We start from the raw sequence: 16,265 nt of genomic DNA, 5'->3' as shown, positions 1-16,265 counted from the left end.
CAGCCACCCATCACAGAAGAAGACCAGGGTTGAGACTATCTGAGGAATCTGAGCATGCTGAAGTCCACAGAACATGATGAAATTCACCTTGGAGTATTGAGAGAACTGGTAGCTGAAGTTTGCTAAGCCACAGTCCATTGTATTTGAAAAGCATTGGTGAGGTGAAGTCCCCAGTGACTGGAAAAGCGGAAATATAACATTTATTTTTAGAAAGGGTTAAAAAGGAAAATGCAGGAATTAACTACCAGTCAGCCTCACCTTGGTGCCTGATAAAATTACGGAACAGATTCCCCTGAAAACTATGTGAGGGTATATGTAAAATGTTTTAGTAGCCTGAGGGGAGAAGGGCACTACAGAGGAACCTAGATAGACTGGATCAATGGGCCAAGGCCAACTGCATGAGTTTCAATAGGGCCAAGTATCAAGTCCTGCGTTTTGGGCAAAACAACCCCAGGCAACCCTACAGGCTTGGGGAGGAGTGGCTGGAAAACTGCCTGACAGAAAGGGACCTTGGTGTACTGATGGACAGACAGCTGAATATGAGCCAGCAGTGTGCCCAGGTGGCCAAGAAGGCCAGTAGCATCCTGGCTTGTTATCAGGAATGGAGTGGTGAGCAGGACTAGGGAAGTAATCCTGCCCCTGTACTCGACACTGGTGAGGCCTCATCTCTAGTACTGTGTTCAGTTTTGGGCACCTCAGTACAGAAAGGACTTGGAGGTGCCCAAGCAATTCCAAAGAAGGGCAAGAAGGCTTGTGAAGGGCTTGGAGAATATGCCCTACGAGAAGCAACAGAAGGAACTGGAGCTGTTTAGTCTGGGGAACCAGAGGCTGAGGGGAGACAGTATTGCTCTCTTCCAATGTCTGACATGTGCTTACAGTGAGAGTGGGGTTGGTTTCTTCTCACAGGTGACAGGACGAGAGGAAATGGCCTCAAGCTGCACCAGGGTAAGTTGAGGTTGGATATTAGGAAACACTTCTTTACAGAAAGGACTGTTATGCACTAGAATAGGTTCCCCAGGAAGGCTTTAGAATCACTCTCCCTGAATGTGTTTAAAAACCATTTGGATGTGGTGTTATGAGGGCCATGAGTTAGTGGAGGGTTGTTAGAATTAGTTTGATTAGGTTGTGGTTAGACTCATTGACCTTAAAGGTCTTTTCCAAACTGACCAATTCTATGATTCTATTCTATGGGGAGGTGACTGAATACATCCAACATGGCTTCACAAAGAGTGAATCATGCCTGACTAACCACATGGCCCTATATGAGAGAATGACAGTACTGGTGTGCAAGGGAAGAACATTGTCTAGCTTGACTTGTGTAAAGCTTTTGATACGGTCCCTCCAGAACATCCTAGTCTCTAAATTGGAGAGACACAGATTTGATGGATAGCCTGTTCAGTGGATCAGGAATTGGCCGGATGTCAGTGACTGAAGGGTCATAGTCAGTTGCTCAATGTCCAGGTCTAGTGGTGACTCTCAAGTGGTGTCTGTATTGGGACTGATGTCTTTAGAACTTTATCCATGATGTGGACGGTGGGATCAAGTGCAAGTTAGTGGATAACAGCAAGTGGAGAGGTGCAGCTGACATTTCTAAAGAAAGGAATGCCATCCAGAATGATATTGACAGGCTTGAGGAGTGGGCTTGAATAATCCTCATAAAATTCAAGAAGACAATATAGAAGGTCCTGCACCTGGGTTGAGACAACCCTCATACCAACACTGACTTGGTGATGAACTGATTAGGTGCAGTCCTGCAGGGAATGTCTTGGAGATACTGGTGGATGAAAAACTGGGAACAATTGGATATGAATGTGCAATATGTGCTTGCAGACCAGGATGACAATCATATTCTGCATCAAAAGAAATATGTTCAGGAGGCTGAGGGAGGTGATTCTCCCCAGTACTCTGCTGTCATGAGACCTCACCTGGAGTACTAGATCTGGGGTTCCCAGAACAAGAAAGACACAGACAGTCAGAGTAGATTCCAAAGAGGGTAATAAAGATGATCAGAGGGCTGGAGTACCTCTCCTATGAAGACTGACTGAGAGAGTTGTTGGCTTTTTTATTTTTTTAGCCTAGAGAAGAAAAGACTTCAGTAAGACATCACTGTGGCTTTCCAATACATAAACAGCCTACAAAAATATGAGGAGAGACTCTTTACCAGGGACTGTATTAATGGGGCATGGGGCATTGGTTTTAAACTAAAAGAGGATAGATTTATGTTGGATATAAGGAAGATTTTTTTTCCTATGGGATTGGTTAGATAACAGAAGGGAGAGAGAGGTAGTGGATGTCCCATTGCTAGAAATGTTCAGAGTTGGGTTGAGTGGGACTTTGAGCAATCTGATCTAGTGAAAGGTGCTAGGTGTCCCATGCCAGGGCAGGGAGGGGAACTCAATGATCCTTAAGCATCTGTTCCAGCTCAAGCCATTCTATGATTCTAAGTTTACTATGGGAAAAATTTAATATGGAATTCCTCTCACAAAATTTTTATCTGAAGTATGTATTTTTGCTGGTTAAGCTGTCAGCAGTTAGATGAAAAGCAAAGGACTAAAGGCCATTAACAAAGATGGCAGATGACTGTTAACTGAAGAGAGGGTGTACTGAAAAGATCAGTATAGATGTTTAAACATATTTGATAGACTAATGAGTGACTTGGAGGAGAGAGAAAGTATCAGGGTAACTTAGTCTGCAGATAATACTAAAGGACAATTTAGTAAATTGAGAATGTATTGGAGTAGTTTGAATGGGACTAAAACAAACAAAAACTATGAGAATAAAATTCTAAGAATGATTTGAAATATAAATTAAAATGTCCTTAAAAAAAAAATTCTAGCCAACAAAAAACATGAGACAGATGGCACATGAAAAGTGAACTATCAGAAAGGTAGTCATTGCTTGAAAGTTTTGAGGAGTTGTAGAACCATAGAATCATTGGTTTGAGTTGGAAGGGACCTTAAAGGTCATCTAGTCCAACCCCTCTGCAACAAACAAGGATATTTACAGCTAGACCAGGTTGCTCAGAGAGGGTCCCATCCAGCCTGATCATGCATGTCATAAAGGACAGGGCATCCACCACATCTGGGCAACCTGCTCTAGTGCTTTACCACCCTCATTGTAAAAAACTTTTTCCTTGTGTCCAGTCTAAATCTTCCGTCACTTAGTCTGAAATCATTTCCTTCTGTTCCATCACAACAAACACGAGAGTAGGTTCATTTATTTATTTTTATCGCCCTCATTTTGGTACTGAAAGAGTGCTATCAGGTCCTTCTCGGCAGGGCTGTGTTCCACCTTTTTGTCCCCTACCTTGTATTGATAGTTGGGGTATCTATGACACAGGTGCAAGACCTTGTACTTGGTTTTGTTGAACCTCATGAGGTTCTCCGGAGCCTACTGCTTGAGCCTATCTAGGTCTTTCTGGATAGCATTCCTTATGCATGCTGACCACAGAATACAGCTTGGCGTCATCTGGAAACTTGCTGCAGGTGCAGCAGTGCCACTGTCAACATAATTGAGGAAGTGTGTGTGAACTGTTGATCACAGCCTGAACCTCTGATTGATCACCTGAGGCAAGCAATGAGTCAGCCACAGGAGCACAGGTGAAGGCAATTCACTTGTGCTACCGGAAGAGGTGGAGCGTGGCTCCACCTCTCCCAGATCCCATTTAAGTGCTGATTACTACTGAGGAAGGATCTCTTTTTGGAGATTGCTCCTTGTGGAGTTTACTGTAAGCCTAGAACACTGGTGAGCATATCAATTTATTTTTATTATCCTTCTATCACTATGATCTTACTAAGCCTAACTTTTGTACACCTATTGGTTGTACAGGAAGGTATTAATGAGCAACAGTTCCAGTACTGATCCCAGACGGACACCAATTAGCACTAATCTCTGTCTAGACATGGGGACTTCAACCATCATTCTCAATGCAAACAGTTCCCTATTCACTGAACAGTCCGACTATCTGTCAAATTTTCAATTTGGAGAGAAAGATGTTATGAAGGACCGTATCAAAAACTTTAATTAAGACCAGGTAAATGATATCAGTGGTTTTTCCCTTGTCTGCAGACACAGTTGCACCATCATGGAAAGCCACAGAGTGTGATCCCAAATTGTACAGAACAGAACTAACTGCCATGAGTTGGATGTACAAATATCAAATGCCAGTGCCAGAATTGAACATGCGTGCCAGATGAAAGTCTCAGTACTTCCCATTCAGTTATATGAAGACATACACCAGAGGATGAATATTTCACTGTCTATAGAAGATTGTAAAAACTACCATTAGTACCTTGTGATGCGAGGCCCTATTAAGGGTTTATTTGGCTGGGTGTGTAACTGATCCTGACAATTTTCATCTTAACAGAAGACCAGAATGTGGCTGTGTAAAGACCTGCTGGGTGTTCTTCATATGCAGATGCAATTTCTCAGGTAAGCACAGGCTGCACCAGTACTAGCCTTGCCACACATAAATCTACACCTCTAAAATCACAGTTGGCTTGGACAATCAATTTGATGTGGAAGAGGATCTAAGTAATTCACTTCTTCATTAAGTTATTGTACACCAGTTTCTTTGTTTTAACTGCCCAAATGCAGGTTTCTATCTACATATAGGAGGTCCATTACAGAATGTTTCTTCATGACACTGAGAAAATACTGATATGATACCCACTCTATCATGCACTTTGCTGCTCATGACCTGCATCAAATACAGAACCATGAGAGAGAATTAAGGGATGTGGGTAAAGAGAATAGCAAAGATGATGCTATCAAGTCAGAGCTGGGGAAATATGATTTTGTTCACGTTATTGGAAGAGGAGTTAATGTATGCATTTGTTCATATGAATAATCTTTTTCCTCCTAAACTTGCAGACCTTGTACTCCCAAGAGTCTGTTACTAAGGACTGTGCAGGGTTATAGCAATGTAGTTTCTCCCAACAGGTGGCTAAGCACCACACAGTCATTCACTCCCTCTCTCCCTTCCCGGGGCGGAAAGAATTAAAAAAAAAAAATTAGAAGTCATGGGTTGAGATAAACCTATTTTCCAATATAGAGAAAAGAAAAAGGAAGACATTTTCTACATATTTCTGTATGTGTGTGTGTGTATATATATTATATATTATATATTATATATTATACATTATACATTATACATTATACATTATACATTATACATTATATATTATATATTATATATTATATAAAATAATTGACATGCAAGCAATTGCTCACTACCCCCTGCACAAAGCACAGCTTGCCACCTGAGCAGCAGAAGAGATCAAGATGAACTCTCATTCCCTTCCACGAAGTCAGCTGTCCGAATTCTGTTCCTTCCCATCTCATTGGGCTCTTCACTGTGAGCAGCCTTGGCTTAGCAGGCAACCATAAATGTCAGTGAATTACTAAGTTGTTTTTTTTCCTAGAACTAAAATATAGCATCGTATCAGACATTCTGAAGAACACAATTCCATTCCAGCTGAAACTAAGACAGCTAGTGTGGTTAATCTTCTTTGTGGTGCCAAAAGCAAGTAGTAAAGGACTGCAGCAATTTTTACATCTACAGAAATATCTGAACTTTGTACACAAACTTCCTGATGTGCCGCTACCCTTGTATTTCAGTGTACGTTTGGTTATGACTGACGAGATGTCTCTGGAGTAGAGGCAAGCAAACTACACACACAGAGCAGCACAGAGTTTTATTCAACATACTCTCTCTCTCTCTCTCTCTCTCTCTCTCTCACACACACACACACACAGGCATCCATTTTAGGTAATCCCCATAGGCAGCAACCAGAAATTCCCTAAGCAAGTGCACTATTACTTACCAAAACTTGAGAGATGGCAAACCATTTAAAAAGAAAGAGAAGGAACATGCTGGTGGTGGATTCAATAGGTAATGCCAGCAGGGTATCCCCTGCTTCAAAGTATACTTCTATTTCTCTTCTACTGCAGAGTCTCCCAGGAATCTGCAGGGTTTATTTTTCCACTTGCATGCTGTACCTTTGTGGCCAACATGTGATACAGAGCCCAAGTGGAACACCTGCTTGCAAAACAAGCCCTTGCAAAAAAATAGGATAAGCTACCAGGGTCAGCTCTCTCTACAAAGCAAGGTATTTGTGCATACAGCCACAGACATCACTTCCACTAAAACTGGCAGAATACTTTGTTCCATCCCAGGATCATTCTTCAGTCAGAGGCCTTCAGGTACCTAATACACCTTCCAATGTTATAGCTCTTAATTTTAGAGTGGAAATGCCATTTGAAGATGAGGTAGTTTGTCCCTTCAGAAGTTTCATTTTTTCCCAGTTGTCATACACTGGCTTTTTAAAACTTGTTTTCATTTTTCAGTCATTCTTCAGAGGAATGATACCTGTTAATAATTAGTATCAGCAACCATGCTACAGGAGATGCTGTTACTACTCTTTCCTCAGTTAGGAACACCTGTTCTAATTTATTAAAAATTTTTGCTATCTTTGAAGGGGATTTAATAAAGGGATCATTGTCCCTTATATGTCCCTATATGTATGGGATCTGTGAGTCACAGAACCACTGATTGAGCACCTGAAGATAAGACCTAATCAGTCACAGAATGGCCAGGGTTGGAAGGGACCTCGAGGATCCTAGAAGCAGAGATGAAGGCAGTTCTCCCGTGCGACCAAAAAGGGTGGATCTGGGCTCCTTGATCTGCTCCTTGATCCTGGATCTGCTTTTAGACCTCATTTTAAGGGCTGACTGCCACTGAGGAAGGATCTCTTGTTGCAATTCTCTCCTTTGTGTAGTCTTCCTATGAGCCTAGATCTTTGGATATGGATGAGCATCCTTTTTTTGTAACACTTTCTTATTGCATGTATTTGAGATGGGTCCTGCTGTTTTTACATCTGGCAAGCCAGGCAGGAGCACACAAATGTAATGAAATAAGATTAAAAAAAAAAAAAAAAAATTAAAAAAGCTTTCTTTTTAAAAATTTCAAGTGGGCCAAGGGGGAGAAAGTTGTCTCTCTCGATAAAATTCTGTCAGGGCATATCCTGGTATTTCTGGGATCCCCTTGTTATGAATCAAAGTGGAAAAATAGTGCCCTTTGTGAGATACTGAAAATATTTTTCGATTCCTATTCCTCATGGCAGAATATTTCTACTGATTGGGTGAAGACTTTCTAATTACAAAAGAACAACAACTAGCTGCATCCACTGTGGTATGGCTACTATTAATGGTGTTAAATTGCATGGAACTTTCAAATAATACATTAAGAAATGAGAATCAATTGCTGCATGACAGCACTGAGAAATCTGAACAACAGCTTGGTGTGTTGATCGAGAAAAAAAATCAAGTTTAACTTTCCTTTTAAAACAAATTCAAAATATCTTGTTGAAAAGTACCCAGACCCCTTAATCAGTGGATCTGGGTGATCCAAAGGGAAAAATTACTAGGATCTCAAAAACTCACTTGAGGCAGATCCCTTTCAGATTCAACCTAATGAATGCAAAAGTAATGCAAAAAGAAAAGCCAAAATAATTATGGGGTAGACCAGTGGGGATGTCCCCTGATCAGTAGCCCCCTGCTCAAGCACACCTCCATGTAACAGTTTGCCCTTATACGGCATCTGAATTGAGGGACTAAGTGCAATGGTTCCAAAAACAAACAAACAAAAAAAAAAGCAAAGGAAATTATACTGGCCTGGTTACTTCAGGTTTGGGACATGGGAGCAGAGAGTGTTGTGGTCAGTGAGCCAGAAATTTTTGAACTGGCATCCATTATCTTGCACCCTAACTTTGGGCAACACTGTGCAACATAATGATGAAAACCATGCACTAATAGATTGATAATGGAATGCCATATCACTTGGCCCAATAAGGTTGATATTCTGGTACATATAGGCTTATGGTCCTCCATGGAGGACTTCCAAACATACAGTCATGAACTAGGGATGAAAGGGACAGTATAAGAGGAAGCTTTTGAAGCTTTAGTTTAGTAAAATTTTTGTCTGGAATGAGGAGACCTAATTTTACAGCAGGCACCCTCCCATCAATAAAACACATGAAAGTCTATATTGAATCTCCTGAATTCCCTGGTATCCTTAAAGGCCATGCAGTTGGTGGTTGATCTGGGAGAGATGGAGTGCTTGAGAGCAAGCTGCAATATTAGGACATTACAAGGGGCTGAAGTATTTCCAGTAATTAAAACCAGGGCATCCGCCTCCCAGATACCCTGACTGGGTTTAATGCTGGTGTCCCGAAAACAAAATTTAATGATCATATGCAGGCTGGGGTGGCCTTCACTAAGATTGATTGCCAACCCAATCATGTTCTGCTTCAACTGTGGGAACAGTTAAGGGATGATCAAAAATTTCAAAATACCCCCAAAAGAGCAAGGGTATGAATGATTGAACAAGTCCCAACAAAAACTTGGAATTTAGAGTAGATTATAGTCCTTAATAAGGAGAAAGCTCCCTCAGGTGACTTGGGCTAAAATGCTTGAGCCACCTGAGGAAAAAGATTTGGAAATTGCACAACAAATGGCGTGACAGGGTATGCTAGTTCCACCATAATTAGGACCTCTTGATAGGAATGGAGGCCTTATGTTGATTTAATGGTTTTCTGGTTCCAGCGGAATATACAGAGTGTGGATACAGTTTATTGAAAACATCAACTATTTATGGGTATCCAACCAAGTTTAATGGGGATAGAGTGATGATCTATGGTTTTGCGGTACAGACCATTCCTGTCTTCCTGTCACCCAGACACGGTTAAGGTTGAGGGTCAGGTGTCTCCTGCCTTGGGAGTATAAGGTGTCTATTGCCCCATTCCCAGAGTTCATCTGGGGCATAGACATTTTATGGTGTCTGGATCTCCAGACAATTGTAGGAGAGTTCAGACTCCGAAACAGGTGTATTAGTGTCTGGGTGGTACAGGAGAGATATCTTGCAAAGTATGAGCCTATTTGCCTGCTAGAACCATGCTGGATTACTAATGTGAAGCAGTATAGACCTCTGTGGGGGGTAGGGGGGAGGGGCAGTTGATTATATAGGCCCTCTCCTGTGATCTGAGAGGGCCAGATATGCATTAACTTGAGTCAATATGGCAAGTGGACAGATTCAAGCCTATCTGGTACCAAAGGTACACCTGGTCCATACCATCAAGGCTTTAATCAAGTTAATGGCAGCTTATGGGACGCCACAGGTCATTGACAGTGACCAGGGTACACACTTCATGGGTATGATGGTACAACACTGAGCAGAAGAGAAGAACATTGGATGGCGATTTGATCCCCCATAGAATGCAATGGAAGCAGGCCTTGTTGAACATTATAGTGGCATCCTTAAGCCTCCTCTGCAGATAGACTCTTGGTCCTTGCAGGAGCAGGCGAAGAGATGTATGGACATGGGTGAGCATCCTTTTTTTGTAACACCTTTTCATTACATGTAATTACTGGTCCTTGCTGCCTTTATATCCCCATTCTTCAGTAATTTTAGCAGTATTCAGCCATAAGGAATCCAGGAATCCTGGGGTTTCCCTCAGGAGTTCCACCTTTGGGGTATTAAGGGTCCCAATGACCAGCCAATGCATTATCCTTTTAAAATAATCCATCGTAAGTATGTACATTGCTGTCACTGTTGCCTGGCTTGCTAAGTGTAAAATAATAGAAAGCACGACAATGACAGCAAAGCAGCAAGATCCCAGGCCATAGCAAGTAAGAAGCTGCTCAAACACAACAGCAGGGGAGAGAGCAGTAGAGAGAAGTGAAGAACTACTACCAACCCTTAAATGAGGTCTGGAAAGGAGTGGATCCTCCCCTGGGTTGGCCCTGCCTTCCTAATAGGTGCTCAATCACTGTTTCAAAACGTAACTTAGCATTTCCATTACACTTCATACGGCTGATAACTAAAGTCAGTCAAGCTGAAACGAAACTAAACTAAACTAAAGCAGTCAAGCTGGCAAGTCAAGACAAGCCAAGCACTTTAAGCATCTAGTAAACAGAGTATCTCAAATTACTTGCTGTTTTGTGTATTGCATGATAAATTCTTGCAGTCCTGCTCTTGCCCAGTGGGTGTCTAACCACAGTGAGGTGTGAAATCACCTGAAACTGAATTAATTACTTCTCTGCAACAAAACGAGCGCCCACAGTCGCCCATGAAAGTACGAACAGCACCAACTGACTATAGCTCACTACCAATACATGCACCTGTCTGTGCCAGCTCCATGCAGTTTCCTTCATAATCTCTGAACAATGTATGAAGTGGAAAGCAAATCAAATAACTTCACTAATGAAACAACAACTGACCCTTGGGAAAAGTTTTTTTGGCGAAAGTAGACAACAAATATGTTCAGAAATTGAAGCCTGTGTATAGAAAGGGCAGTGTTTAATTTCCAGCAGTAGAATATTTCTTGTGGCGTGTATTTGCACTCTTCTGCAAATGTAAGCCTGCATGCACCCACTGCAGTTCTGTACTGGCAAAGCTGATGCCATGGAAAAATCCCTAATGGAGATGAGACCTAGAACTCTACTTAGTCTATCATGAATAAAAAACCAAGTTATTACAATTATAATATTTTATCAAGGCAATGAATACAAACCAACTGGCAGAAGAACATTTCACATCTTAAGACAGACCACTTAAGGACGCCTATACTGGTCTTTTTGCTCTTGGCAGCAATCTAGCAGCTACATGCTTCTGCCTCTTCTCTGGCACTGTTTCTTTTCACTATTGCTGTTGGAACTAGGGACTCCTTCATGTCAGTAACTAGAATCAGAAAATCAAATTACTCTGGGAAAAAAAAGAAGCAAAAAAAAAAAGCGAAAAATTAAATGTTTAGAAAGCTCACTTTTATGTAGGCTAGCAGAAGTAGATGGAGTATTGAAAACTCTGATCATGGTGTTTTTGCACTGATTTTTTGACATTTTTGCCTGGCTGAGGTATTTTGTGCAAGGTTGAAGCTCCGCTTTTAAGTTCTACATGTCTTGCTTATTTAGGAAAAATAAGCTTTCTGAGACAGGATGTTTCTCTTCAAAGACTCAGGATGGCCATAAGTAAGAAACAAGGATAGACGACCTTGAGATTAGTCCAAAACAAGTCCAAAAGAGTAACCAATCAAAAGGTGTCCTTGTGCCCAATTATGGACAAAGTGAGGACTAGGATACCTCCCCAACTGACCACCAAAGGTTATCTATGATCCCCCACACAAGCACAGATTCAAATATATCATATAGCCTTGTACTTTAAAGACTCCATGAGTTTTGAAAAAAAAAACCAGCTAGGTGTGACTTACATAGGCATGTAGTGAAAACTTTTTGGACTATAAATAGAAGATAGTGTAAAGACTCTATGCCCTGGATTTGTGGAGATTTTACACTTAGTGGCCTTTGCAGAATAAATCAAAGTCTCTTCTCCATGCTCTCATCTTTTCGAATGTGTTTTGAGAGACTTAAATCGATAGCAATATGAGCTAAAGGCTTCCCTCGCAGACTGAGTGACAAATCTTCACAGAAATACTTAAAAACATAAAAAGACTGTAGATCTCTGTCCCTAGTGCTTCCTTTCTGGAAATCTCACCAGAAGAAAACATCAGAACTAAGAGCCAGCTGCAGTTGCAGAAAATAAGGGAAAATAAACACCAAAAAGCAGTACATTAAAGAAGAACTAGCATAGTTTTACGAGGAAAGTCTAAACTGAACTGTAATCAATCAAAATAAATGAAGATTGGACTGTCTTACAAATATAGTTTCTTCTGGGACAGACATTAGAAAACATTAAATATGTAAAACAGTTGCTGCAAAATCAAAGAACAAGACAGGAAAAATGGATCCCCCAGATCACTTCACAGCCACAACACTGGGGCATGAGGTGATTAAATGACAAAAGTGGGGATTTAAATATCCATGTTGCAAATCAGCTTAAGTTTTCATTCAGCTATGTCTCGTTTCTTTTCTAAACTACATGCTTCAGTTTATCAACCCTCCATTATACAGCTTCAGCTGTATATATATTCATATATATATATTCATGGAATCATGTCAAACTTAATTACTGAAATGGTTCTACTTAGAGATAAGACACAACAAACCATGGGTCTGAGCAACATAGAACTAGGCAGGACAGGAGCCCCTCCCTTAAACCTTACTTCAAAGCCAAAGGAAACAATTCAGGTAAGAAAAGTTCATCTGAATTTTTTTCATTTATCTTTGTAGGAACCTTATAAATGGACTCTGACAACAAAGAAAACATGTAAGTAGGCCTAGAGGAATAAGTAGGGATTTAATTAAAACTCTTTATCCCCCTGTTTCTAGACCCAGAATACTCTTTTCTTGAGTATTACAAACTTGCTTTAGCTTTTGGCATAATGGCTTCCTAGTGACTTTTTCTTCCACATTATCCGGCTCATTTTTCATTAGTTCTTTGACTTCTTGAACTAGATAAAGGAGATGAAGAATTTGAGTGGCGACAGCAAAGAACAAGAACTGATTCACACTGGTAGGAATGCCCTCAAACTTGTGTTAAAGATGTGGCAGAGACAAAAAGAACATGTCCAGAGCTGCTAGAGTGTCATGCTTCTTCATCAATCCTGCATCACTAGTCTGCATCAATACTGAGGGCAGCATAAATACCAAGACAAACAGGGTGATCACATACTAACCCACTTCTTTCCCCTCTTCTCAGTGGCCCTCTTACTGTGGCAAGAATGTTCACCAGTTAGTGTTGTCAAAGCCCAGGTGTTGGGTTGCTAGGGTGTAGATGACAAGCTTAATAATATGTGAGATATTTCATTATCAAATCCCGCATCTGCAAGTCCTCAGTAGGTCTTCAGAATGAAATTGCCGTAGGATAGCAAACCCTGTGATTTTCCTGGTGGTCAGGGATGTCTCCACCGATGTCGTCTTCCTCTGAGGACTGAGTGGGTGACTGTTCTTTTGGTGAATTCAAAGTCTAGATTATGGGTATTGTGCACTGAATGTTTAGAATTTGATATGATTTGCAGAGGATCCAAGTAATTAAAAATTCTAAGATGATTAAAAATCCCAGTTAATAAGAAAGCTAATTACTAAATTTCTGTGTAACAGAACCCTACAATATTTACTAAAAAAATTGTGTAACAATAAGCTATGCTGATAGCTAAATTTTTATTGATACTAAAGCTCTAATCATAGCCACAACACTGCTGAAACACACCAGCCACTGCCTCACTGTGCTTGCATCCACTGTTTGGTCTCTAAAAACATTCAGCAAGTATCACTGAACGTTAGTGGGTGCTATTTTTTTCTACACGGAGGAATTCAAACCTTCGCCTCATACACACTTCCATGTCAGACACCTTTTTCTCAGACTGTCCTGCTGCCATCTGTCACACAGGAATAAAAGGTAATGGAATTTTGGTGGCAAGATTCAGCCTCTACTGCCATAACATCAATACCTGCCATCATAATGAAACAGGAGGCATTATTTTCAGAGCAGCCCTTACAAAATATATAATATTGTTAATATATAAGTAACAAATCATTTTAATATTATTTTTTTTTCTTAAAACATTCAAAAAAGAGAGAGGAACAAAACTGTAAAACTAGCGGGATATTTGACCTTGTTTTTGTGAAACCAAAGCATCATTCTGATTTGATGGCAGTGGCTGCAATTCTTAGTGAGGTTTCAAGGTATTCATCAGATTTTTGATGAAATTTGAGTCTTCCTGTGCTTCATCCTAGATAATAATTGTTTCAAATGTGTATACTGACAAAATATGGTATGATTGTGAAGCAAAGGATGTTTTTCTCTGCTAAGACAGAGATTATGAAAGTCTAGTAAGGAGTCACGATCAGATTTTTGAGTTGAATATCTGATTGCATCTCTATATATTCCATTTGAAAATTTGCAGGTGATGTATTTATATAAACTGAAAATGGTCCTTCAAATGTAAATTGATTTTTTTTTTTTCTGGCAGACTTGAAACTCCAAGCAGTGCGGTGATGTTGACACATCCAAGAGATGAGATGTGATCCAGAGAAATCTAGATGGGCTTGAGCTAGATGGGCTCAGGAGAACCTCATGAGATTCAATGAGGCAACCTCTTCTACCAGTACAAGCTGGGGTATGAAAAGATTAAGCAGAGCCCTGTCAGAAAAGACCTGGGAGTACTTGTGAATGGCAAGCTGGATATAAGCCAGCAATACGCCCTCGCTGCCCATACAGTCAACTGTATCCTTGGCTTCAAGAAAAGAAGCGTGGCAAGCAGTCTGAGTGAGGCGCTCCTGCCCATCTGTTCTGTGCTGGTGAGGCCTTGCCTGGAGTACCATTGAGATGGACCTGTTGGATTGCATCTAGAGCCACAAAAATGACTTTGACTAGAACTACAAAAATCCAGTACACTTGTAACACTGCTTGTGCTTATGTCAACAGGTAAAGAATATAGCACCATGCTGTCTCTGCTAAGAAAAAGAACAACAACAAAAAAAGGCAACCTAACTGTCAAACTTGTTCTCCATTGCCTATACTGATTTCTTGTACTTCTTATTTTTGAGGAAATGGTTCTTTACCTCCAGGATACTCTTATTTAAAGATTAAGCACTATTCTTCAAGGAAGAATCATCAGCTGTCAGGTACAATAGGAGTTACCATGTCACAACTACAGCATACAGGAGATGGAGTTTTTTGGAACTTAGAAACAAAGAGCCAAATGAAATTATCTTCACAGGTCTCTTTCTCCTGCTGCATTGCAGGAGACATTTCCTTAGTTACTTGCTCCAAGATAAACACATAGCAACGTGTGTACATTTGTATATAAATAAATGAAAAACAGAATACTGCTGCACAAGCTCTCACCAGAAGTGAGATATAAGCATGGCAATTGTGTTGTTGGCATCATAATGATCCAGGACAGTCAGAGAGTGCTCCATCAAGCAGTATGTAAGAATACACACACAGGACTGGATGGAAACTATGAGAGAATATATCGATGTGAGTATGCCCTTAAATAAAGAAGTGTCACAACAGGGAAGGAAACATGCATAAATGAATCTGAAAATGCAAAATTCAGCTTCCTTGTGGGGAAGGAAGCTTCCCCGTCCCTGGAGATATTCAATCCAGGTTGGATGGGGCCCTGGGCAGCCTGGTGTAGTATAAAATGTGGAGGTTGATGGCCCTGCCTGTGGTTGGGGGAGTTGGAGCTTCATGATCCTTGAGGCTCTACGCAAATACAGTTCCTCCAAACAGGTCCATGTCCATAATTGCACTGCTCTACTTTTGTAAATATCTCTACCTCAATTTGAGGCCAATTCCCAACTAGCGATACTAACCAGAACTTTCCCAAGCTGTGTTGGTACTCTGAAGACATCTCTGTATAAGACCATATGATGACTCCAATAACTTTTTGTTGAACTTAATGGACAATCAGAAGAAGGCAATGGTGGACTTCCTGTAGGCTCTCAGATCTCCTTCACTGCCTTCTCTCACGCAACATCACAGATAATGTAATATGCAAATGTAGCCTCCCGTTACAAGAGTAGAAAAATCAGACAGGCCTATTAGAATCCACAGCAATATACTGACAGTCAGAGATTTAAGAGCACCTAACAGTTTAGCTGTAGATTTGCCAACAGCAGTAGCAGTTTAGGTACCAGCTGGTATAATTCATTCATTCATTTCAGTTTGCTGACTGACAGCTTAGCATGGCTAAGAGCTCCACTGCCCGTTAGAGCAGAGGAGGTGTTCAACAGCAGGCCCTTCAGGGCAGCAGAGGTAAATGAGGGAAGGAGACGTTAGGTGCCCCTCTAGCCTTGGAGTGAGTTAACCTTGGTGCAGTCCTCTAATTCAGAGAGGGTGCTGAAGGGTGCTGCCCCTGGCATCTAGCCTGGGGAGCCTCAGGGATCTCTCGTGGTGCACGTGGGCTGCAAACGGAGCAGGTCGGGCATCTCTGGTGAACAGGCTCCAGGCAGAGCTCTCAGACAGGAGAACTGGTGCGCTATGGCCGCACTTTTCTCTCTCCGAACGCCACGTAGTTGGTATGCCGGCAGAAACGACCACGTAGGAATCCAGCGCCGCCAGAATTCCCTCCCCTCGTGGGGCTGGAGCTTACCCCTGGGCAGCGCCCCTAGCTCCTCCCAACTTAGTAGCGTCGGTCCAACCCCCTCCTTCCATTTCCGCTGGCAGGATCTGGAGCTGTCTCCTGACTTGCGCCTGCAGGTCTCTCAGGACTCGGCCCGACACAGCCTGGTCCGGTCCGGTCCGGTCTATTCAAATGAGCGAGGGTGAGCTCCGAGGCCGCGGGCAGCTGGCGGGAAGTTGT

The 16,265-nt window shown here is 41.5% G+C and overlaps 1 protein-coding gene across 4 annotated transcripts in view; it reads left to right on the top strand.

The window, feature by feature from the left end:
- Window positions 1–16,096: 16,096 nt before the first annotated feature.
- TSPAN9 (tetraspanin 9) overlaps window positions 16,097–16,265 on the top strand; it is a 141,191-nt gene continuing 141,022 nt past the window's right edge. The window contains exon 1 of one of the 4 annotated variants that reach the window (XM_048954924.1): window positions 16,097–16,227. In XM_048954924.1, the coding sequence (XP_048810881.1) occupies window positions 16,218–16,227 (10 nt within the window). In that variant the 5' untranslated portion in view covers window positions 16,097–16,217. The remainder of the gene's footprint in view (window positions 16,228–16,265) is intronic. The other 3 variants (XM_048954941.1, XM_048954933.1, XM_048954949.1) reach the window with 3 other exon arrangements.

Source organism: Lagopus muta, chromosome 1 (genome assembly GCF_023343835.1).
Source record: "Lagopus muta isolate bLagMut1 chromosome 1, bLagMut1 primary, whole genome shotgun sequence".
NCBI classification, from domain to species: Eukaryota; Metazoa; Chordata; class Aves; order Galliformes; family Phasianidae; genus Lagopus; species Lagopus muta.
This window is presented reverse-complemented; position numbering and strand designations above follow the sequence as displayed.